This window comes from Taudactylus pleione, unplaced genomic scaffold, assembly GCF_031769625.1.
Source record: "Taudactylus pleione unplaced genomic scaffold, aTauple2 ptg000080l, whole genome shotgun sequence".
Classification (NCBI taxonomy): domain Eukaryota; kingdom Metazoa; phylum Chordata; class Amphibia; order Anura; family Myobatrachidae; genus Taudactylus; species Taudactylus pleione.
Genome location: NW_028284482.1, coordinates 4,315,000 through 4,340,355, shown reverse-complemented (window position 1 = coordinate 4,340,355; position 25,356 = coordinate 4,315,000). Strand labels below are relative to the sequence as shown.

At 39.7% G+C, this 25,356-nt stretch overlaps 1 protein-coding gene across 5 annotated transcripts in view; it reads right to left on the bottom strand.

The window, feature by feature from the left end:
- Positions 1-2,301: 2,301 nt before the first annotated feature.
- The window catches only part of LOC148532262 (transcription factor 20-like), a 93,968-nt gene continuing 70,913 nt past the window's right edge, over positions 2,302-25,356 (bottom strand). For 3 of the 5 annotated variants that reach the window (XM_088468024.1, XM_088468028.1, XM_088468025.1), the window contains one exon: positions 2,302-6,831. In XM_088468024.1, the coding sequence (XP_088324150.1) occupies positions 6,784-6,831 (48 nt within the window). In that variant the 3' untranslated portion in view covers positions 2,302-6,783. The remainder of the gene's footprint in view (positions 6,832-25,356) is intronic. The other 2 variants (XR_015877744.1, XM_088468026.1) reach the window with 2 other exon arrangements.

Here is a 25,356-nt window from a genome sequence, read left to right as displayed (position 1 = left end):
GCAGCAGAATTAATTCTGAAGTGTTTCGGGCAATATTATATGCTCATATTCAGTCAAATGCTTCCGAACTCATTGGACGACGCTTCACAGTGCAGATGGACAATGACCCGAAGCATACTGCAAAAGCAACCAAAGAGTTTTTTAAGGCTAAAAAGTGGAATGTTATGCAATAGCCAAGTCAATCCCCTGACCTGAATCCGATTGAGCATGCATTTCACTTGATGAAGACAAAACTGAACGGAAAATGCCCCAAGAACAAGCAGGAACTGAAGACATTTGCAGTAGAGGCCTGGCAGAGCATCACCAGGGATGAAACCCAGCGTCTGGTGATGTCTATGTGTTCCAGACTTCAGGCTGTAATTGCCTGCAAAGGATTTGCAACAAAGTATTAAAAAGTGAAAGTTAGATTTAGGATTGTTTAGTTTGTCCCATTACTTTTGGCCCCTTAAAAAGTGGGAGGCACATATAGAAACCGTTGTAATTCCTACACCGTTCACCTGATTTGGATGTAATTACCCTCAAATTAAATCTGAAAGTCTGCAGTTAAAGCACATCTTGTTTGTTTCATTTCAAAGCCATTGTGGTGGTGAATAAAGGCCAAAATCTGAAAATTCTGTCAATGTCCCAATATTTATGGACCTGACATATACATATATGTATATATCTCCATGACACATATTCAGACACACATTAATGAATAAAATACATACAGCACATGTTTGCATGATACAAGACACATACACGCAGCGCAGCATTTGCACTGCATTCAGACGCACAACACACACTGCTGAATTCCTGTAAATGTCTCACTATTACTTATGCAAGCACACATATAGAAAAGGTTCCCTAGCATTAAGAAAAGGTTTTGTTAGACAATCATTATGGTATAAAGTGTGCATATATGATATTTAAGGTATACAACATGGTAGACATGGCATTTTTGGTACTAAACTGACACCCTGTTTATTTCCAGATATTCGAGTCTATCAGCGAGGGAGTCGCATCTTGCGTTCGATGGTTATGGATCATAGGAAATTATTGGTTAAAATGTATACTCTGTATGTAGTGTCTTAAACCAGTTAAAGAAAGACAATAATCCAAAGACATTGTTGGAGAATTGGGACATACCCCTAGTGACAACATATGAACTGTCCTATGAACTACAGCGTACTACAAAGACCAAGAACCAATGGAATTGTTTGTCTGTCTACATTGTTGTTATCTGTGATCTGTAAACTATATAGCCTGCTTGCTGATCCCAACATAAAGCCATTCTCCTTGGATGACCACAGGCCTCTGGACTGATGACTGTATGCTGGGACCAGTGCGCATGCGTATGTATTGGGCTGTATCTTATTTTCTGTATTTAATTGTCTTTGCGCTAATTGTGCTAGATCAAAGCGTGTAACTTTCTTTTTGAATGCAATAAGAAATTTTGTGCTTTGGAACCACAATTATTGTCTGGACAGCGATTATTTCTCTCTAGCAATTTAGGGGTATTCATAGCTGGGGGCTCACAGTAATTGGAAGTCACGCTACCGAGAATTCACTAGATAGCACGGTCCTCGGTCTCTCAACAAAAGGTGGAAAGGAGCCACAACGCAAGAAAGAATGCACTGTGTTCGAAACCACCAGGGGGGGAGGTTAGGCACTAGGGGGCTAGGGAGGTTAGGGTTAGGCACCACTAAGAGAGGGTTAAGGCCCCTCTCTTAGTGGTCGAGATCTTCAGTCATCATGATGCCTCTATCGGGACTGAAGATCTTGACCGCCCCGTCGAGATCTTCAGTCATCATGATGCCTCTGTCGGGATTTGATATTTCATACCAAAACAGTTTCCTATTGGAGCAACCACACACTTCGAGCAACCACAGCCTGATCACTACAAGCGATTTTAGATAGAGGTGTGTCATAGAAAAAAGTAGACCCTTAGACTTTGAATGAGACAACTGGTCATATTAAGGCTATACACTGGATATATTGGAGCTATTAACTATTGTATTTTATTTTTCAATATTCAAAAGAATGGACAATGTATTTTACAATTGTACAATACATACCCTCTAGGCTTAGTATTGTACAATATGCTTTGTTCTGTGTAATAGCAGAATGGTCTACATATTACGCTATAGTTAAGAGTATGGGCTCTCTATTGCTTAATAGCTAGAAGAATGGCTTTTGTACTGTGTAACATGCAGCAGAGTGAGCTCTGTACTGTGTACATGTGGTGGAAAAACACCAACAGTCAGTTTTGTAAGGGATCACTGTGATCCTTTTATTATAGAAAAGCACAATATAAAAAAATATAACAAAATAAATATATTTATTTTGGAGCCATAAAACAGTCATATTATGCATTTACTGTATCGTCAGTATTAATAAACAGCAGTTTATAAGCCTTTGAAAACACTTGTTTATATATACGTATTACACACATGCACAGTACATCATAAACTTCAGCCAAAAAAAACCCAAAACAATAAAAATTGTTACGAGAACATTTTAAACCAAAATTATTATATAATCAGAAATGATATCGTATATTTTCCTAGGACACTGGCTTGCCTCTAAATCTTGGTTGATATTACAAGTAGGTAAAAGCCATATTTAAAATATTTCAATAAATAGGCTCTCTCGCAATTCTGCAAAAATGAATGCAGATGGCAACATATTGACCCTTACATTCCCTTTTATTGTGCAACAATAGAAAGCACAATAATTACATGTCTACATTCATAATTTTATTTCACTTTTCTTTAATGCCTTATGGTGCATACACACGGTCAGATCTGTCAGATGAACGATTGAACGATTTTACAAACGATTTGAACTATTTCAGACAGTATTAAAATGAATGGATTCGACCAAATCTGACTGCAAACACATCAGATGTCAGAAATCGTTATCTGACAGATGGGAACGCGCATCGTTCATCATTGCAGGGGCACATGTCAGATTTTCTTTCAGATATGAACAATTGAACGATTTTTAAAATCGTTATCGTTCAAATCTGAAAGAAATCTGACTGTGTATGCACCATAATACATACTCAAATCGTTGCTAATTGTATCTTAGCAAAAGCGGTCAAAGATTCGGTACATCGTTTCAATTACCTATTGTATTCAAGTAAAATGTTAAAAAGCAAATATAATCCTATAAAATTTAAGATTATAAAACAATAAAGCGATTGAGAACCTAGTGTTTCAAACTATACTACTAGGAACCAACAGTAATTTTGAAGTAATAAGGCAGCAGCTTTCATAATATGTTCAGTGTGAACAAAAAGTTTCCTTGGAAATATCAGGTACAAAGGTGGAACACTCCGTACCGAAAATGTAAAGAAACCTTGCTCCAAGTAGGGAGCCAAATCCCTTCACACAACCATTCTGATCACCAGATACTGTAAGCTCAAATGGATATTGGATAAAGCAAAAGGTAATATCTTGTTTTGAAAATAATAGCAATTCTGTAATGTAAGGAGTCGATCACAAATTTGATTTAAGAATGATAAACCTTATACTCAGGTTGAGATGGACCGCTTAACATCTCTGGTGGCAGAACTCTGAACTTTTGAATCAGTCTAAAGGGTAACCAGCATTAAGCCATGGAATAAATCCCTTTGTGCCAAACTAATAGAAGTTATGCTGTTTTAGTAAAGATTTTAGACCTGATTTAGTTTTTCATAAAAATGCCACCCAAGCATACATGAAAAAAGAATATGAACAGGCGATTATTTTTACATTGATTTTATACATTTACAAAAATACATATAAATAAAAACCGGAACACCTTCCCAAAGACTGGTTACCACTAGAGTTGTGTGGGAGTAATGAGCATGAGATACAACTAGCTATGCTGGCTGGGCAAGCAATAAGGAGACCTGAAGTGATGGTGGACTGTGTAAATACGGTAGGGAGACCAGGCCTGCAAAAACTGTGGCTCTGACTGTTAAAAAATACTGAGTGCGCTTCCTTGCACGCTCTATGTGGTTTTTGTTAAGGTCAAAATATCTTAGCAAGATCTGACAGCTAGGGCATACTGTAAACTTGTGAAACTATAACCATCAACATGCCTACTCACCAAGAGCCTGCTGGAACATGTAGTTCCTCCACCTTGGCAAAAAAAAACAGACTGTTTCAAAGCATTTTAATTAATATAAAACAACCATACCCCTGTTCACCATTTTGTTATTATACTCTTAAATCCATAGGGAATCTTCATTTCTGAAGTAGTCCATAAGTAAAAACAGAAAACAAAGTAAAAAATTAGAAACATACACCTACTCTTACTTAATCAGCCCAGCCTGGTTACCATTTTTGTATGCTTGTTATCCCCTTCATTAATTGTAAATAGTCCAGTTTGAAGCATGGTGCTGGTTATTCATATGGGAAAAGGGAACACTGTTTTTTTTTCTCTCAAATTATTTATTATTTAAATCAGTGGTTCCCAAACTGGGTGACATGGCACGCTGGGGTGTCGCATGGGTTGGTGGTCCAGTGCCACATCAAAATATTTATTGTCAATGTGATTGGCAGTCACCAGCGCTGCTTTTGCCGGTCATAAAATAAATGGACAAACAGAAGACAACCCGGTCCACCACCACATAATTCAACCTAATGGAGCATTACATATGTAGTGATTAGCCAGCCATACGATATCGCTGGCTGAACGTCCTGTACCCTCCCTGGTGTGCTGCATGATCAATATCGATCATCCAGCACGCCACCAAGTCACTGACTATAGCGACGCATGATCAATGATCGTGGGTCCCTATAGTAACCTGCTCAATATCGAGCAAGTTGACCTGCATGCACGGCCGATGGATGATATCGCTATCGTCCATACGTGGGCACGCATCGCTGGTGAGTTGGTAGGGAATAAAAATTGATAACTTTATCATTCAAATCGCTCATTTATATCGCTACATGTGTACGCACCATAAGGATGACATGTAAACACTATTTGCTTAATTATTTAATGTAATAATTTTCACTGAATTCCTCACTAAGAACTTTTCAATCTAGCAGAGCATTAAAAAACAAATTGCTGATATTCTACGGTGTCGGGATTCAAGAAACTTTCGGAACCGCTGATTTATATAGTAAATAGGCTAATGTAGTCTTTATCATTAGCATATATTTTACATTCTTCCTTAATAATAAGCATAATATAGTACTCCTAAATGCGGGATCTGGAGATGTGGTTAAGTCTACATATGTCATATCTGCAGAGGGTCACACAACTCATACGAGTGCACACCCTTTCTGTACTGACCTTGCATGTGCCTATGTCCAATCCATCTTTCCAATTAAAGGCAGCTGCTAGTGCAAGTTATTTGCAACTCTAACTTCGCCCCAGTTATTTAGTGCATGCATACTGTAGTTCTGCAAATGATATGTTTATGCTCCTTAAATGGATGTCCAATTCTAAACCAGGCCCTTGGGCAAATATTCCTATTTTTAAAAAAAAGTTTTCCTTGTAGAAGATATTGACAATAGTCTGTAATTGTAAAAGGGCTGGAAGCTGTGTTATGCAACAGTCAAAGTGGTAACACTGCAGAGCTGAATACACTTGCAACAATGAGCTGAAAGCATCCCTGTTTTGGTCACTAGTGCTATCCCATAGGACACCTGAGCAAACTGGAAGATGAAAAATTCCCAACTCTCCCCCTAATGAATAGTGTTCCTTAGTGTATATGCAGGGGTGTATTTAATACTCATATAACATCATAACAAAAACTATTACATTTTAAGAATGTATTAAAATTTAAAGGACAACCAAAACTGGACATGTTTGTACATGAAGAATAAAATATATGTAAAATATATTCCGATGCAGCTTTGTCTAAATGTAAAATGACACCCCAATGTGTATACCAATATTAAGTTCCCAGCGCATTACCTAAAAACATGCCATTACAATTTGGGGATCTGGCATGGTTCAAAATACTGTATATGTTTTTAAATGTTATCATGGATAGCATATTAAAAGTTTATAATAAAACAAAATATATTTCTTATGTATAAACACGCCTTCTATATCAACACATTATTCAGTTTTATAACACACATGTATCACAATACAGAAATATTCATAGTTTGTGTTGTTCATGTAACTTTCTTAAGCTGCATACACACGGTACGATCTATACCACCAACGACTTGAAATATATCGTTCAGTGAAGTCATCCTGCCACATCTCTGAATAGGCAAAGTTGATGATATCATGCAAGTTGGCCTGCATGTATGGACGGTCATAGATTTTGTTATCGTTCATGCGGGAACGCGCATCGTTGGTCGTTCACTGCATAAAAATTAACGATATATCATTGAACGATATAGTTATCGTTCAAAGATATCGTACAGTGTGTACACACCATTAGACCCAGGGCCACATTTTGGAGATTAATAATGTCTTCTAAATCGTTGAGAGGAGAATTAGGTGCAGACACAACAAAGAACCAATATCCAAGTACAAGTCAATTAATGCATCACCGCAGAAAATATAATGGAGATAAGTGTAATCAGTATATTTGATGATAGACATCTCAAAAGGTACATAATAAGCACAAAGTAATCAACTACATTAAAGATGACCTTTTTACTGTTAAAAAAAAAAAGCCAGCCTGCAATCTGGAACAAATGCAGCAGTACAAGGTAGGAATGGAGTTCTTGAAGAAATTATCATCAGGAGAAGATTCCCTTTCAAACTACATACGGACACCATTACAAGAAAATGAATATTGAAATCTTTCACTTCTGCCTTAAGATGCGTCATACTTGAAGTCTAAGCAATACGAGGTGACGTTCTATAGATCTCCAGAGAGGTAACAGTCTGCAATAAAAGACAAACAAAAAAAAAAACAGTAAAATTAATCATTTTCAAGTTTAGATAACAGTAAACCTGATGTATAGGTTTGTGACAAGTCAGAGAACACTAATAAATGCAGTGTAGATATAATAATCCATCAGTTGCATAATATAAAATTAAGTATAGTGTTCACTTACATTGTATAATGCACTTATTAACTTCTGAACTGAACAGTTTTTAGGAAAACACAAATTTGTTACATTTGATGTAATTTTAACACAATGCACCAAAAAGTAACAAACATCATTAAATTATAACTAAATATACATTTAATAATCTCACGTTCTGTGACTGATTGCAGTATATGTAGAATATAGTGTAATAAAGTATTATGAAACACTACATTGAATTGCAAGACGTATATTCTGACTCAGATATAGGGCCTGATTCAGATTTGTACGCAATGCCGAAGTTGACAGATTCTATTGATCAGTAAACCGCGCATGTGTCTAACTCACACTGGACATGCGTCAAAACACATTACCGTAGTCACATGCAGCGACTTTTAATTTGCAGTATGATTGACAGGCAGGGAGCATTTGGGGGTGGTAACGGGGAGCGGCAGAAAAGAAAGCAGACGTGTCGCAACTGTCTTGGGGCTGTGTCACACCCTGCATCTGCGATCCCGTATAACAGGAATATGGCTCCAGTGTCTCAGTTCCCATGGCCATTCTGCAGGACCATAGGCTCACACAGGACTGTGATAATGGAATAATCTGCGAGCAATGCTGGTGGGCGGCTCTATACATTTCCCAACATCTGCATATTTTCACTTAGCTCTGCGCACACATTTGCAGCAATGGCAGCATTAGCATACAACTCTTATTCAGGCTCACAGCCTTTTCATTTGCAATAGCTGTTTATACTAATGAACAACATAAATATTGCTGGTCATCATGAACAGACTGAAAAGAAACTGAGAAGAATGTGATCTAGTTGCTAATAAAAACTGTACATAAATACATACTATATTGATGTTAAGAACCCAATAATTAATAAGGTGGCTGTAACTATAATGGGGTACACCACATTCCCCCTCATCCAAAGAAAACAAGACAGCAGTGCTGCATAAAAGTGGACTGTAAAAATCACTGGATAATAAGTAATAGATCTATATATAGTAGAAAACAAATAATCAAGCATTAAAAATATATAACAAAGATTTATGGGGATAACTACATACATTTAAGCGAGTTATAAAATTACTGATGGATCTTGACATATTTGAGTTGGCAAATTACTGATTGATTACTGATAAATTACATTTTACAGCTGTACACACAGGGCCTGATTCAGACCCGCTCGCAAGCGGGTCAATGGTGGCCCAGTGCGCGAGCGCAAAAAGCACTCGCTCCGGGACTTACTACAAAAGGGACGGCTGTCGATGTTGATCGACAGCTCGCCCCATTTTGTAGGCGTGGCGGGGGGGTGGCTTCACAAACGGAGGCATTCCCATGCGAACGCCTGCCGTTTGTGGGCGGCCCCACTGACCTCACCAGTGAGGTCAGTGTGAGAGCTTCCGGCTCTATTTGAACCAGAAGCTCTCTGGGGCTTGCAGCCACGAGACCCTACCACAAGGGTCTCGTTGCAAGCCTAATGGTCGCAATGGTCTTGACCATCGCGACCATCATCATAGCCACTCGCTATAGCTGTGGGTGGTCACCCACAGCTATGCGAGCGGCCAGGAGGCCGCTCCTAAAAAAAACAGCGCCCGCCCTGATTCAGAGCGAGCGCCTCTGAATCAGGCCCCCAGACCACTGGTTTAGTGGGAAGGAAGAGATACAATGTGGTTTTCCATTCAGTCACTAAAGGATAGCATGATGGGACAAATGGATAGCTTTTCAGCCTCACAGCACTGGGTGCATGAGTACGATTCCAACGAGGCCTCCATCTATATGGAGTTTGTATGTTCTGCCTGTGCTTGCACGGGTTCCCTCCCACAAACCAACAACATACTGGTAGGCTAATTGTATGGACATCAGACAAAAATTAACCCCAGTGTGTGTGTGTGCGCACACATGGTAGGGAATATATATATACATACACACATACAGAAGTGGCCAACATTTTTGGTACTCTCCCATGAAAACAGAACACATTTTTCTATGAAATAACTTGAAACTCACTAGAGTAATGGACATCCATCATCGTTTAATCTAGATTTAATAGAAATCAGATTTCAAATTTGAATTTTGATTCAATAAAATATTTTAAAATAATAAATCAAATAGCCAAAAATGATGGGACCCTTAACCTAATATGTTGTTGCACAACCTTTAAAGGCAATCCCTGCAATCAAGGAATTTCTGTAGACTTCTGCAACTGTCAACAGGTAGCTTAGGCCACTCTTCCTGAGCAAACTGCTGTAGCTGCTTCAGGTTTGTTGGGTGCCTTCACCAGACTGCATGTTTCCGCTCTTTCCTTAAATGTTCAATAGGAGTCAGGTCAGGGCTCATAAAAGGCCACTTCAGAATTTAGTTTTGAGATTTCATTGTGCCTTGCACAGATTGAAGGCACCCCGTGCCAGACACAGCAAAGCAGCCCCGAAACATAAACAAGTCCCCTCCATACTTTATAGTATGTATGGTGTTCTTTTCTTTCAAAGCTTTATTGTTAGTCTGTGAACATAGAGCTGATATCACATACCAAAAAGGGAAGTAGTATAATGGATCGACAGTCAATAGGTAGACAGCAGATGGTGGGCAGGGACAAATGGTCAACAGTTAAAAGGTTCAAATTATTGACACACAAATTGTTAATTTTTTTTTCGTAATTTATCCCTAACCCTCCCCCTGGTACCTAAATCTAACCATAGTCTAAGTCTAACCCTCCCCCTAGTGCCTAACCCGAAAAATTTTGAAAAACCATAAAAAAGTCAACCATTTGAACTTGTTGACCTTTAGCACTGTTGACCATTTGACAGTCTACTTTTTTTCCCTGTCGACTATCTGGTGTCGATCTATTGACTGGCAATCTTCCATCCGGATATCGCCAAAAAGCTCTAGGTTTGACTCACCTATCCAAAGGACATTCTCCCAAAAGCATTGTGGCTTGTCAATATGCAATTTAGCAAATTGCAATCTTACTTTTTTATGCTGTTTTGTCAAAGTGGAGTCTTACTGGATTTTCTTCTATGAAGTCCAATGTTATTCAAAAAGCATTGGAAGGTACGATCAGACACTAACGTACCTAGACATTGAAGTTCAGCTTGTAACTCTTTGGAAGTTTTCCTTGGCTCTTTTTCTACCATTCCCATTAACCTTCTGTTTAACCTGGAGTTGATTTTCCTCTTGTGGCCGTGTCTAGGGAAGTTGGCTAATCTATGGACTTTAAACTTCTTAATACTGTAATATTTGCAACTAAGCTGTTTGGAGATGGTCTCATAGCCTTTACCTGTATCATGATTATCTATAAATTTCTTCCTGAATTCCTCAGACAACTCTCTCCTTGGCTTTCTCTGCTCCATATCCAGCACACAATGATACCAAACAGCTGTGTATTTTAAATAGGCTGAATGGCTGATTACAAGATTGAAGACAAGTGTTATACTAATTCAAGAGTTATTAGTTAGGAATATCACTATAATCCAATTATTTATTATCTTTTCTAAGAGGTAAAACCAAATCCATCTAGGCCATTTTAGAATATATTTGGAGAATAAGCAATCATTTATCGCTTTTCAGTTTCTATGACATACTGTAGCAAAGGCATGCATACTTTTGACACTAGCTTTAAATTTCATCACTTTTCAAGAGGAATTAAGTATTGTTTCCATGATCTTTAAGGGTACCAATAAATTTTTTCTCGTGTGTTTATATACACGCTACATATATCAAAATAAACAATTGGAAATTTAAAAAAATAATCAAAGTATTCTTAAGTACATTGACACCTATTACAAATATAATCACCAAAAACACTTGTGACAGTCTTTATACAAAGGAAATCAAATATTGTTCGGGAAGTTTTTCCCAACACTATTGCAGAAGTTACAAACATGCTGCACTTGTAGGCTGGTTTCATTTCATCCTTTTGTCCAGTTCATCACGAGGATTAAGTCTGGAGACTGTGTTGACCATTCCATGATTCATGTTCTTTTCCTTGAAGGTCGTTCAATAAGTACACTTTGCAAAGGTGTTCAGTTAAAAATGCTTCTTCTGTCAAGGCGTTTCGTTCGCTCTCAGAACTTTATCAAGACATTGATTACAATGTACAACAAATTAATACTTTTAATTTGTTTCCTTTGTAAAAATAGTCATACATTACTAATTTGAGGTCAAGAAAAACAAATGATTTCAGAATGTTTTTACTAGCTCTATTTTTTAGCTACACTACTTGCACTATACTGTATGTACATTAGTAATATAGTCATAGTGAAAAGCTATTTTAAAATAATCTGATATTTTCTTGATAGAAAATAAATAACAGTTGTTTTAATTCAAACAATCACAAATAAGAACACAAAACGAAGCAAACATACAGCATACGAAAGTACTATCTAATATAGTGGCCTATTCATGGGAGTGCTCTCTCTTTGCTTGTCGCTTGTACTCCTCTTCTTAGGCATCTCTTGTCATTGTCCAACAGTAGTGATTCACCTACCCTGAGATCTTTGTTCCATTGCTGAAATGTCTTGGTGGAATCGCTCACTATGCTTGTCACTCAGTGCACCACAGTTATCTTGTGTGGGTGATCCCGTGAATCACATATATTTGAATAGGGGAGAAATAACTGATTCATTTAATTGGGTCATTAGGCCCCGCCCCCTCTGCGCGGAACGCAGATTGCTGGTAAGATTCTCTCCAATTCTGCCCACTTCACTAGGAATACCCTTACATCGTCATAAATGGGCTATATCTCGGAACTCAGAGACAGGGGCGTATCTAGGGGTCTGAGAGCCCCTGGCAAGCTAAGGGACAGCACCCCCCCTCTCTCTTGCATTTTCCCCTACCACACAGTAGGGGGGGGGGGGGGGGGAGTTCAATATATATATATATATATATATATATATATATATATATATATATATATATATATATATATATATATACACACAACATGCTTACAAACACACACAGCATACATACACACAACATGCACGCATAACATGCTTGCAAACACACACACACAGCATACATACACACGACATACTTCCAAGCATACATACACACGACATGCTTACAAACACACAGCATACATACACACATAAAATACAGACATGACATACTTAAACACATACACAGCATACATATGCACATGACATACTTACAAGCATACATACACACATAACATATACACAACATACTTACAAACACACACAGCATACATGCACACACCCATAATATACACACAACATACTTACAAACACACACACAGCATACATGCACACACACATTACACACTACATACTTACAAACACACACAAGATACACACTACATACTTACAAACACACACATAACATACACACTACATACAAACACACGAGACTGACCTGTTAACACACACACACCCCCACCCAACCAACACTAACAAGAGACTGTCACTGACCTGTTAATAACACACACACACACACACCACCACCCCCTACCCTGCCAACACTAACAAGAAGAGACTGACCTGTAACCTCACAGTGCTGTGCCGTGCCGAACAGCTCCTCGATCCCTTGCACTGGGAGATGAGTCACTGCACCATGCGGGAGCCGAGGGAGGCAGAGCAGAGCTCACAGCAGGGTTGTGGACAGAACCCCTTCCGTAGATGTACCTACTGAAGGGGATCTATATACACAACCCTCACAGCAGCAAGTGAGGACAGCCGGGTGCGCCGCTGATATACACCGCAGCGGGCACCCGGCAAACAAAACTTGCAGCAGCGGCCGGGTCAGCATTCTGTGCTCAGTGTGGCTGTGGCCACCCGCACCCTACCTACCTATCCTTTCCAGCGGGTGCCCAGCACACCATAACCTATCTGTCCACAGCACTGCAGAGTGCATCTATTGCTATGGTGGCACTGCCAGGTGGCGCCCCCTGGCGGCCGGCGCCCCTGGCAAGTGCCATCCTGGCCAAAGTATAGATACGCTGCTGCTCAGAGCTAACAGAGTTTTAAATGTCATTCATTCTTTGCATGCTGAAATCAATTAGAAGTAACTATTTTCACATCGGAAACATTTTCATTGTTGTGCAGTGTTATTATCATTATCGTTTATATGGTGCCACAAATGTTCCACAGCGCCTTACAAAGTACATAAACAAGTTGTAGACAAGCGACTTACAGAACAATACACTACAGGACCAGGACATGGATAATATATATTGCTACATTAGCGACCATAACATCCAGATAAGCAACAGAGCATAAGCAACCAAGTGTTAGGTACCCTAGTGGTGAGTAAGAAGTAGATGAAACTGAAGTAGGGAGAAGCACAAGAAGGCAGAGGGCCCTGGGAGTGGAAGAGAGTTCCAGAGGTGGGGAGCAGCGTGGGTAAAGTCTTGGAGGCGGGCGTGGGAGGAAGTAATCAGCTGGCATGAAAGGCGGCGTGCATTAGTTGAACGAAGAGAGCAGAGAGAAGAGTGAAGGGAGATGAGATCAGAGATATATATGGGAGAAGATTGGGTGAGGGCTTTGTAAGTGAGCGTGAGAACCTTAAATTGGGTTCTAAAAGGGAAGGGGAGCCAGTGGATGGCTTGTAGGAGAGGGGAGGCAGATGTAGAGTGTTTGGAGAGGAAGATAAGCCGTGCAGCAGCATTAAGCATAGACTGGAGAGAAGAGACATGAGATTTGGGGAGGCCAGATAGGAGGTTACAGTAGTCCAATCTGGAGATGGCCAGTGAGTGTATGAGGGTTTTAGTAGCATCCTGGGTGAGATAGGGTCTGATCTTAGAAATATTTTTGAGATGGAAACGACAGGACTGTGAAAGGTTCTGGATATGTGGTTTGAAGGAGAGGGATGAGTCCAGGATAACTCAAAGACAGCGCGCACCTTGGGACTAGATGAGATAGTTATTCCATCAATTGATAAAGAAATAGTGGGAAGTGAGGTTATGTGGGAGGGTGGGAAGACGATCAGCTCTGTCTTAGACATATTAAGTTTAAGAAATCGCTGGGACATCCAGGAAGAGAGAGCAGAGAGATAGTTGGAGATACGAGTCAGAAGAGAGGGGGAGAGATCAGGGGAGGAAAGGTAGATTTGAGTATCATCAGCATAGAGATGATAATGGAGGTCAAGAGAGCTGATGAGTTCACCTAGAGAGTGAGAATAGGAGAGGTCCAAGAACAGAACCTTGGGGAACACCTACTGTAAGAGGCTGTGGGGGGGGGGAAGAGGAGTCATGAGAGGAAACAGACAGAGCGGTCACGGAGGTAGGATGACAGCCAGGAGAGGGCAGTGTCACGTAGACCAAGGGAGTGAAGGATATGCAGCAGGAGAGGGTGGTCCACAGTGTCAAAAGCAGCAGAGATCAAGGAGAATGAGAAGAGAGTAGTGGCCTTTGGATTTGGCAGCAAGGAGGTCGTTGCTGACTTTCGTGAGGGCAGTTTCAGTGGAGTGGACTAAGCCAGACTGAAAAGGGTCAAGGAGGGAGTGGGAGGAAAGAAAAGTGGTAAGGCGTTTGTAGACAATCCGCTCAAGGAGTTTGGAGGCAAAAGGGAGGAGAGGTATGGGTCGGTAGTCAGAAAGGTTAGGATCAAGGGTAGGTTTTTTAAGAATGGGGGAGAAAAGGGTATGCTTGAATGCAGAAGGAACAGTGCCTGATGAGAGGGAGAAGTTAATGAGGTGAGCAAGATGGGAGCAGGCAGAAAGAGAGGAAGCGGAGGAGGGAGGGGATAGGGTCAAGAGGGGAGGTGGAAGGGTGGGGAGGACCGAATGAGGGCCATGACTTCCTCTCCAGATACAAGGGAGAAGGATGTTAGAGTTGGTAAAGTTGATGGGGAGGGGTGATCTGGGAAAGGAGGAGGTGGAGAGCTGGTGGACTGGTTAGATATGATGTCCTGACGTATGGAATCAATTTTAGATGTAAAGTAGGTAGCAAAGTCAAGGGCAGAGAGCAAGGAGGGGAGACAAGAAGGGAGTGGGCGAAGGAGGGAGTTGAAAGTGGTGAAGACATGTTGGGGATTAGAGGAGTGAGAGGAGATGAGGATCTTGAAGTATGACTGTTTAGAGAGGAAGAGAGCAGCACTATAGGATGAGAGCATAAATTTTAAATGGAGAAAATCTGCCTTAGAGCGTGATCTTCTCCACTGTCGCTCGTGAACACTTTTGCAGGTATCTGGTGCATTTGGAATGCCAGGGTTGGGGAGTAGATCTGTGAGTGTGAGTAGTGATCGCCGGAGCAACAGAGTCCAGAGCAGAAGTAAGGGAGGCGTTATATAGGGAAGTGGCTTGATCAGGGCAGGAGAGAGAGAGGCTAGGGGAAAGTAGTGAGTCAAGCAGGGTAGAAAAGGAAACTGTCGATAGCGTCAATGTGACGCTTAGTGATGGTGGCTTTTGGAGGTAGAGGAGGGGAAGGAGAGAGGGACAGGTTAAAAGAGAGAAGGTGATGGTCATTGATAAAGACGATAAAGTTCTGAGAGAAGGAAATACATTCATAGGAGTGTTGACTGCAAACATGACTTATTGGTATAACCCGAAGGAACTATTTAATCCGCATCTTGAATTTTCTGGATTTAATATTGTAAGTGCGCACTTTACAATCTTTATTTAAATAGCGCAGTGAAACTCTTACCCGGTTCTTAATGGCAAACAGACTAGCAACAACAGCAGTGATACTACACGTCCGGCAGGGACGGAGAGACTCACATGTGTGCTGGAGGTGATCTCCTCATCATAGGAAATTCCCGCATTCTGCGAATCCTGCTCTGTTTGGTGCACTGACACAGCCGGCAGGGACAGACTTGCTGAAGCACTGCAGGGGATTCCCCTAATTAAAGGAGTCTCCTTCAAACTATGAGCCCTGAACTGATTGGTGAATTATTTGTACTGTGTATCTATTTTTGGTTACTACTAGTGGACATACGAACGCTATATTAATTTTTTTATACATAAAAACTTTATAGGTTTTCACAAAAAAGAGGTATAAAGAAAGAACCACCATTATGTACAATACAGTACATTTGTAGAATGGATTTGCATACAATACTAAAGAATAACACTGAAATATAAGAGAACAGCGACTGTAAACTTTAGGACGTTAAAAGACAACATCTCTTCATCCCTTACTAACATATAGTAGTTTTGTATATGTTTATGAGAAAATGACTATAACAAAGAAAATGTTGATAAAAACAACAGGGAAGAAGACACGGGAAGAGAGAAGGGGGAAGAAATATTAAGGAGGAATAAATATTTAGCTCATCCTGGGCAGGGTTAGAAGATTACCATGGGTTGAAAAGTGTAACTTGAATCTAGTGGGGAGTACAGGAAGCCAATGACTCCACACATTAAGTGATTGAAGAAATATATCTAAGTAAATACCAATCAGTATTATCAAAAAGTATGTGTTCCTGAGAAGATATCTCCAAGGTATTAATAAAAGGTTCCCACTTATGGTATAATTTTCCACTCCCTTATTTATATCGGGCATTGTCGAGCGCCTATCAAGTAAAGACGTTGTAACATGTTTTGCATGACTTCAGAAAGAGACAGTGAAGAAGTACTTATCTGATGTGTAAGAATGACTTTCTACACAACAGTAAGAAGAACAGTGAGGAGGCGAAGTGAATATCATATCTGAGCCTTAATCCCAAGATTTATAATTACCACAAATGCAGACTAACGGATCAGGTTAGGTGGAGGGAAAACATAGTATTAACAAATTGAACTACCAACATTTTTTTACTTCTCTACAGCCCCAGATACAATGTAAAAATTTGGCATTGGTCATATGACATTTCGAGCAGGCTCCAGATTTTGATGCCACCATGTGTCTTCGCTGAGCCGGGGAAATGTATGCCCTATGGATAATATGGACTTCTTGCAAATAAGCCAACTGTAAATATTTAAGGGTGGAATCAAAATGGCTAAAAAGATCTAGGAGTGTAGTTAAAGAGGGAATATCAGTTTTCCATGCATTAAGTAAGGATATCCAAGAATTAGACGAATGATCATCTGTTAATTGTGTGTAAAGCATATTAATCTTATATATTAATCTTATGAGGGATTGTAGAAATCAATCTCAGTATTGTATGTAATAGGTTGGGAGGGGTCTCTATCTGGAGACCTATGAAGGGAACATATGTAATGTCTGGTTTGAAGGTACACATAAAAATGCTCCCTTGGCAACTGGTATAATTGTTGTAGTCTGTCAAAGGATAAGTGGTGTCCACCTGGGTCAAACACTTTAGAAGTGATCGATAAACCTCTCTCTTTCCAACCGAGTTAATTACTATTCGTTAAAGATGGCGGAACGTTCCCAAATGGGAACATATGTGGAATAGAGAGGGTTACCATGCAATATAGGTTTACAGAAATCCAAGAGTAATAAGTAAACTTAAAAAGAATGTTATCTAGTATGGATAGGGGAATATCTTCTGTTTTAGTATGTAATAAAGAACTAGGAGAGAAAGGAGCAAGTAAGGCCATATCTAGATGATGATCTGTGTAAACACTAGTCTCCAGCAACCAATCACTGACATAGCGAAAAAAAATTGAAAGAATAAGAGGACAAATCAGGGAGTCCAAGACCTCCTTTACATCGAGAAGTCTTCATCTTCACCATAGCCACTCGAGGTCCCTTACCTTGCCATATAAAACGAGAAAAGCAGTTAGTAATATATTTAATATCTTTTCTAGTCAAACTAATTGGTAACATTTGCATAAAGTAGAACATTTTGGGAAAATTATACTTTTAATTACTGCCAATCAACCCAACAGAGAAAGGGAGAGACTTCCAATTATCCAACATAGTGGTAATCTTATTTATTACCGTGGTAAAATTGGCAGAAGAGAGTTCAGTAAGGTTAGAGGTAATATGAACCCCAAGATAGTTAAGAAAGTTGTAGGAAATACAAAAGGATTGTAGGATCGACAGAGAATTATAATATACCACCGGGCCACCGATAGGGAGAATCTCAGATATGTCCACATTCACTCTATATTGATCTGAAGGCAGATAGTATATCTAACACAGCTAGTAATGATACATTTGGATTGGAAAGAAAGAACAACATGTCTTCAGCAAAAATTTAGACTTTTAGAAGTATATTACCAACCAAAATACCTTCAACCAGTGGAGAAGTATGCAATGTCACAGCCAAAGGTTCCATTTCCAAAGCGAACAGGATGGGAGACAGTAGACATGCCTGTTTGTTCTTTGACATATTGAAAAAGGAGGGGAGATATATCCATCCATTGGAAGAAATTTGTGAGAGAGGATTAGTGTAAAGTGTCTTCAAAATGTCAATGAATGAGGAAGGAGACCCAAAATGCTGAAGTGTGTTAAAAAGATGGTTCCAGATTACAAGACTGAAAGCCTTTTCTGGGTCAAAGGAAATTATCACTCAAGGCGTAGAACAGTTAGATGAATGAGTTTGTTGAATAGCGGCCAAAACCCTGCGGATATTAACCACTGAATGTCTTCCCAAAAATGAAGCCTGTCTGATCAGTATGTATAACGTGCGGCAAGATCAGTTTCAATTTGTCAGCGTATATCTTTGTTAATATTTTATAACCTATAATGTTAAATCTCTTCCCAGTTTAGGGAGGACTTTAATGAGTGCTGAATTAAAATTAAGTGGTATTGTTTTGGTCGCAACAATAGTATTATAAAACGAAACTAGGGTCTCACCAATACGAGGTAAGAGAATTTTGTAAAATTCAGCAGATAGTCCATCAGGGTTGGGAGCTTTAGCTGCTGCACAACCCCAACAACTTCTCAATTATGATTGGTGCTATGAGAGTTTCAGTTAAATCTTCTGGGTCCTATGGAAGAAGGGGAGTGTTCCATGTAGAGAAACTAGTAGTAGAATCATTAGCATAAAGTGTAGCATAAAAGTTTTTCATTATGTCAATGATTTGGCCAATAGACCCAGTCAAAGAGCCATCAGGTGTGCGTAGTGGATGCACCACCATCGGTGTTTGGGTGCCTCGCAATAGATTAGTCAACAGTTTACCAGTCTTGTTGCAAAATTTGTAATTAATGGAAAAAAGATATCGTTCACCTCTGACCTTGAGGTATTCATCAAAATGAGTTATGGTTGTGAGAAATGCTAATTTAGATGAGGGAGTCTGATTAGATTTGAATGCCTGAAAGGAGTCTGTGATCTTAATTTGAAGCTCAAGATAGGTATTAGGCATTTTTTGTTCTCCGCAGAAACATATAAAATCATGGCTCCCTGTAGAACTGCCTTCCCTGATTGACAAAACAAAGAGGGGTTGGATTCTGCACAAGAGAGACTTGCATGTTTGTAATCCATCTAGGCCGATTCTAGTCTATTGCGAAATGAAAGAGATTGTGATAAATGAGTGTGAAACCGCTAGTGCCGATAGGGGCCTTTGTCCAAGTCTGTTTGAAGCATCATCAACATCAATGCATGATCAGAGAGAATAATAGGTTACATTTTTGTGTCTAATACTTTTGGGAAATGAGAACGGGATAACAGACTATAATCTGTGATAATGTTTGATGGGCTGCCAATAATCAGGTATAATCTTTATCAGTAGGGTGGATAGCCCTCCAAACGTTCCCTAATTGTAATCTCTTGGCTAATGTAGGAACTCCCAATTTAGGGAGCGGGGTAGCAATATTAGGAGTGTAGGAACGATCAAGAGTAGAGGAGACGATAATTGAAATCACCACAAACACTCAGTGAGTTTGAACCTTATACCAATAGTTTTGTCAATAACGGATTCAAAAAGGCCTTCTTATAAACATTTGGTGCATACACACTGCATAATATATTTTGAATTATTTTAATAAGTATTTCAGATATAATACATCGATCCTCGGTATCTTAATCTATTGACAACACGGAAATAGAAAGAGTGCGTTTAGTTAATATTACAACCCCACAAGATTTGGAATTGAAAGGGGCGGCTGCTACAAAAACAAATTGAGCATTTGTAGTTTCTGTGATTCTGAGGCCGTTAGGTGAATTTCCTGGAGACACACAAGATTGTTGCTTAGAGAGATACGCGAGTATTTTACGTCGTTTGATAGGTGATTTAATTCCACCTACATTCCATTGCTTTATATGAAATTTAAAAGACGATGAAGCTGCCAAAACAGAGCTATGTTTCAAAACTTTAATGATGTTAGTTGAGTGGGAGAGAGAAAACGGGGATAGAGAGACACAGACAACAACAGGGGAACAACAAGAAATTTGAAGCATTGAGCCATAAGGAGAACCTATGCTACCAATGTAATACAATTGAAATTAACTAGCTGATAAGGCATTAAAATAGAGACTGTGCCTGAGCAGGCGTTATAAGGTGTAATTAGGCACATAAAGCCCCATGCTATAACCATTAGTAAACAATACTTCAATAATGAAAACATAGAATTCAAAACAGTCGCTACATCAACGATATCAAGTCTTGATGTGTAATAGAATATCAGAAAAGTGAGTAACATCATTGCATGTATAAGAGCAAATATAAGCATATAACATAAAACATTCAATGTAGTTGATAGGTTTAAACATACTTAGCCACAGCAGATGTGAGAAGTAAAGTATCAAATGGGCATCTGTGTATCTAGAATCCAAATATACAGAAGATTATGACATAATTAAATGGGTAAAAAAAAAAAAAGTTGCGGGAATTCCAAGATGAGTACCAAAAAATAAAAACTATTACTTTGACCTTGAAGGAGAATCTGAGATGTGTTGAGAGGATGCCTCTTTCTCTCAACAAAGATATGCTTCAGCATCAGCAGGATTTGTGAAATCTTTAAAGGAAGTGCATTTAAACAACCGAAGTCTAGCAGGGTAAATGAGGGCAAATTTTACATCTGTCTGCAATCAGCTGGGTGCAAACTGGAGAAAAGGCCTTGCGAGCTCTAAAAAGTTCCACAGAATAATCCTGAAAAATATATAATTTTGAGATCTCCTACTTTATCAACATTTTGAGTCTAGAAGCTGCCCAAAAAGCTTGCTTGTGCAAGTAATTAAGGCGATGGAAGAGAACTACTCTAGGACGAGCTTCTGGTGTATGGGGAGGTTGTCCTACTCTATGAACTCTTTCCAACACTAGGTCTGGACATTCTATTTCAATCCCAAACAATGATGGTAGAGTATTTCAGACGAAGTGAGCCATAGCAGGGCCTTTGTTTCTGGTAAACCTACCAATCTAATATTGTTCCTATGAGACCAATTTTCGAGGTTGTCCAATTTGTTCCATAATTGAGAATTATCTTTTTCGAGCCTGGGAGTAAGGTGTTGTAATTGAGAAGTGATGTCATATACAGCCTGAGATTGGAGGGGACCCATCATTGTTTTAATGGCATCAACCACATCATTATAGGTGACATAGGAGTCTTGAGGAGCCAGTACCTTTTTCGCAGCAGGAGTTACTGCCTATGTGTCTTTCCCCGGAGCCATATTAGGATCAGCCCTATGCTTTTCCTGTCTTTGCTGTTGAGGCTTCAGTGTGGCAGAGGAAGATAGGAATTTTTCCATATATAAAAAGAAAAATATGCGTAGTGACAATACGCTTTGTTATATGCTACACCGTATATAAAGTAGAGTGTGAGGGATAGCAATGAGGTCTTATGTAAGAGCAGTTACATATAGAGTCCAATGTTGAAGCAATAAATGTTAATACCTTGTGGAGAGAATAGCAAATTATATCATATGAAGCAGTTTACACAGATTCTTGAGAGTACTAATACTACTTTGCAACTTGGCCAGCAGTCTCACTAAGTTTGAAGCACTATAGGTAAATCTCTCAGTAAAATGCTTCCTCAATCCACAGGTGTGGGGAGGAAAAACAAGCTGACAATGCGTGTGGCAGTAGCTAACTAGGCAATCAATAATAGCTGTCAATCTCAGTAACAAATTGAAACAAATACATTCTTCTTAACTGGATCTATGCAGTGTATAGTAATGATATCAGACGTTGTTGAGTATAGCAGAGACTATGAAAATAAAATTATCAGCAGTTCATCCTTGTAGGAAAGAAAAAATACAATATGTTCCAGTATATATAAGGAGAAATATGGGATTGTGCTCTGGTTCCTGTGCAGCCTGTAATATTATATTGCAATTGTTGCTTATGTTGTAGTTGCCAAAGATGGCTGACCACTGTTCACTGTGCTGATCTCTGTGTTTGTACTCACCCTTGCAAGCTACAGCGAGTGGGCCTCCAAATCACCGATATATGTAGAGTGCCACCTGCGGCAGAGAGGAGGAAGGGCAGCTTATACACTGGCAGTGAGATCTGCATCAGGTCCATCTGGAGGGATGCGGTAATTAAGGCAGCAGCGTCAGCGCGCGCACCAGGCCCAAACACAGAGAGGGAGTGGGTCCTGTTGGATCTGCAAACACCAGTGCTGCAGCTTCCGGTGAGGTACCAGAGGGTGTTGTAAGTGGGTACAACTGGCGGAAAGAGTCCCCGTGTCCTGCTAGCTCAGCAGCCAGGCCACGCCCCCTCTATTATTATTTTGTATGCTATAAGGTTCATGCAGTAATCCAGTGTTTACTTCTTCTCTATTAAGGTTTTTGTAGATTTTTAAATGTGTCTCGTTTTAATACATATTTTATATTCTTTATAAATAATGAGATAATAGATTTAAATTAAAAGATGTATAACACCAAATTAGCAGTTTCCCTTTTTATTTTTTTTATTCATGGCCCAGCCGAACCTCTTTTGCTTATTATGCCATTTTAGGAATGGCTTTATTACTGCCACTTGAGCTGTCAAACCTGCAGCTCGAAGTCTTATCTTCATAGTTGAAAGTTTCTAACTTTGACCAATGTTAAGCAGAGCTTGAAGCTGATGACTCTCAGAAAACTTGTCTTCCGATTCTTTTGTGACTTTAGCTTCCAAGTTCCTTTTTATGACTGTCCACACGGATACCTTGGCGTAAATTTACTAAGAATCGAGTTTGGTCGAGATGTCAATCTCAGGAGAGTTTAGGCATGATTTTCAACTTGCAAATTTACAAAAAGGCAAAGTCGGGTGAGTTGTCAAACTCAAATCTTATCACCATCGGGCAAACTCGGAAGTTCTTTTCACCTAAAAGATACAGCTCGCAAATTTACCAATCGAGATGACAATCTCGGGTCAGTTAACAGCAAACTCTCTGCCAAATTGAAGTTTTAAACACTCTCCTCCAGAGCTGTGAGTGTTGCTGAAACATACACAAATCATTGTGATTTGTGTATTTTTCTGCCTGTAAATAGTTTATATAAAGGTATATTTAACAAAAAAACATCCTGTTGGTATCTGTTGCATGGATCGTGATTTCCGTTTTTTTGTTTTAAGACGACCTTGGATGCCTACTTTGGACAAGGGGACCATTCCTGGTAACGTAGATAATTTTATGTGAGTATGTGTGTGTTTGTAATAAAACACTACTTTCACGGTGTGTGTTTTGTGTTTTTTAAAACATTTCTCTACAGGTGAACTACAGGTACCAGCGGGCCCTTAATGTCCCGCATGGTGGTACTTGTGCCTCTCCAAGTACCAGCATGTGGGAGAGGCTTGCTGGGACCTGCAGTTTGACTGTAAAGACAATGTTGATACTTCTATTTTTACACACCACATACACCATCAACCCGTCACCCACTGCCCAGTGGTGGCGGGGATAGCCCCGGGCTATCAACCTAGGCCAGGGGTGCCTTGGAGAGGGGGACCTCTTTATTGTGGGGGAGTCCCCCAACTCCCCAGGGGCCCTGGCCTGACTAGTGGTCAGGACTGATGTATGGGGGTCTGGTGAAAGGGCTCCCCTGGCTGTAACATCAGCCCCCGCTAGAAAGGGTCCGTTGCTGGTTTTAATTATAGGGAGACCCCTATGCAATTTTTTTTCCCTCTATAATTAAAACCAGGACTGGCCCTGCAGCCTGGTGCTGGTACCTGAATTACGGTGGAACCCTACTCGTTTTGTTCCCTGTAATTTTAGGTACCAGGACTGGCTGGTAAGTCCGGGGCTGGCTAGGCATTTGGGGGGAGAGGGGGGGGGGGGGGATCCTATGTAATTTTTTTTCATAACATTTATCCCGTTCTTTTACAGGTCTTAACACACAAGCAGCCAGCACATATCTCGCTGATATGTGCAGGCTGCTAGCTCGGGAGAAATTTGCAGAGAGAAAACACTGCAATCTCGGGTGAGTAACATCTTCATTTGCAACTCGGGGGAGATATCTCGATCTGCTTCGCCATCGGCCATCTCACTTTCAGCTAAACTCACTTCTCAGTAAATTTGCGAGATGATAAACAGGAAGATCACCAAAGATTCGGCTATGCGAATCGAGATTAAAAAAAAAACTAAAAACTCAACCATTTTCGATTCTTAGTAAATTTATCCCCTTGTCTTTGCAATTTTTCTAAAGGAAAGGCTTTCATCTGTTAAGGCAGTGATTCCCAACCTCGGTCCTCAAGGCACACTAACAGTCCTGGTTTTAATGATATCCATGATTGTGCACAGATGGTTAAATCAAAATAACTGAGGTACTAATTAAGTCACTTGTGCTCAACTGTGGCTATCCCTAAAACCTGGACTGTTAGTGTGCCTTGAGGACCGTGGTTGGGAACCCCTGTGTTAAGGGTTATAATGGTCTGTGGGATGTTGAATTCAGAAAAAATTTGATTTTTCCCCTATCACGTCACATTTATTCGATACACACAAAGAAAAAGTAAGATAAGTGAACATTTAAATGAATCACTTTAGAAATTAAATATTCTCATCATATTCATTTATAAAATACTAATAAAACTGTAGAAACATTTAAATACTGCAGAAACTAAACTTCAGAAAATCTTAATCCAAATGAGCTGTAATGTAATTGTTAATAAAAGACAAAAGGTGAAGTCACTTTGCTTTATGTTGATGCTTTCCGTTTGTACAGTGTCTCATTGGTTTCTCTAAAAAGGACCCAGCAGTAGTCCCCCATCCCCCATCATTGCAGGGTCTCAGCATCCTTGGTAGTGATGCTCCATTGTCCGAATGTCTTAAGCTGGCCACACATCTAAAGATTATCTGCCCAACCAGCCAACTAGTTGATTGGTTGGAATGAAAATCTGGTAACCTATGGGAGTAACTGATGATCAGCAATTTGCTCCTAAATGCCAGAAAACAGATGAAAATGGCCGTCAGACAAGTTTGTTAAATGTTTGATCTAAACAATTTGTTCAAACAACAGTTTTTGTCCATTTTCCGGCATTTGGGAACAAATTGCTGATTGTCATTTGCTTTCATACCTTTACCAGATTTTCACTCCAACCAATCAACTAGTTGGCTGGTTGGACAGATAATCTTTAGATGTGTGGCCAGCTTTAAGCTGGCCACACATCTAATGATTATCTGTCCAACCAGCCAACTAGTTGTTTGGTTGGAATG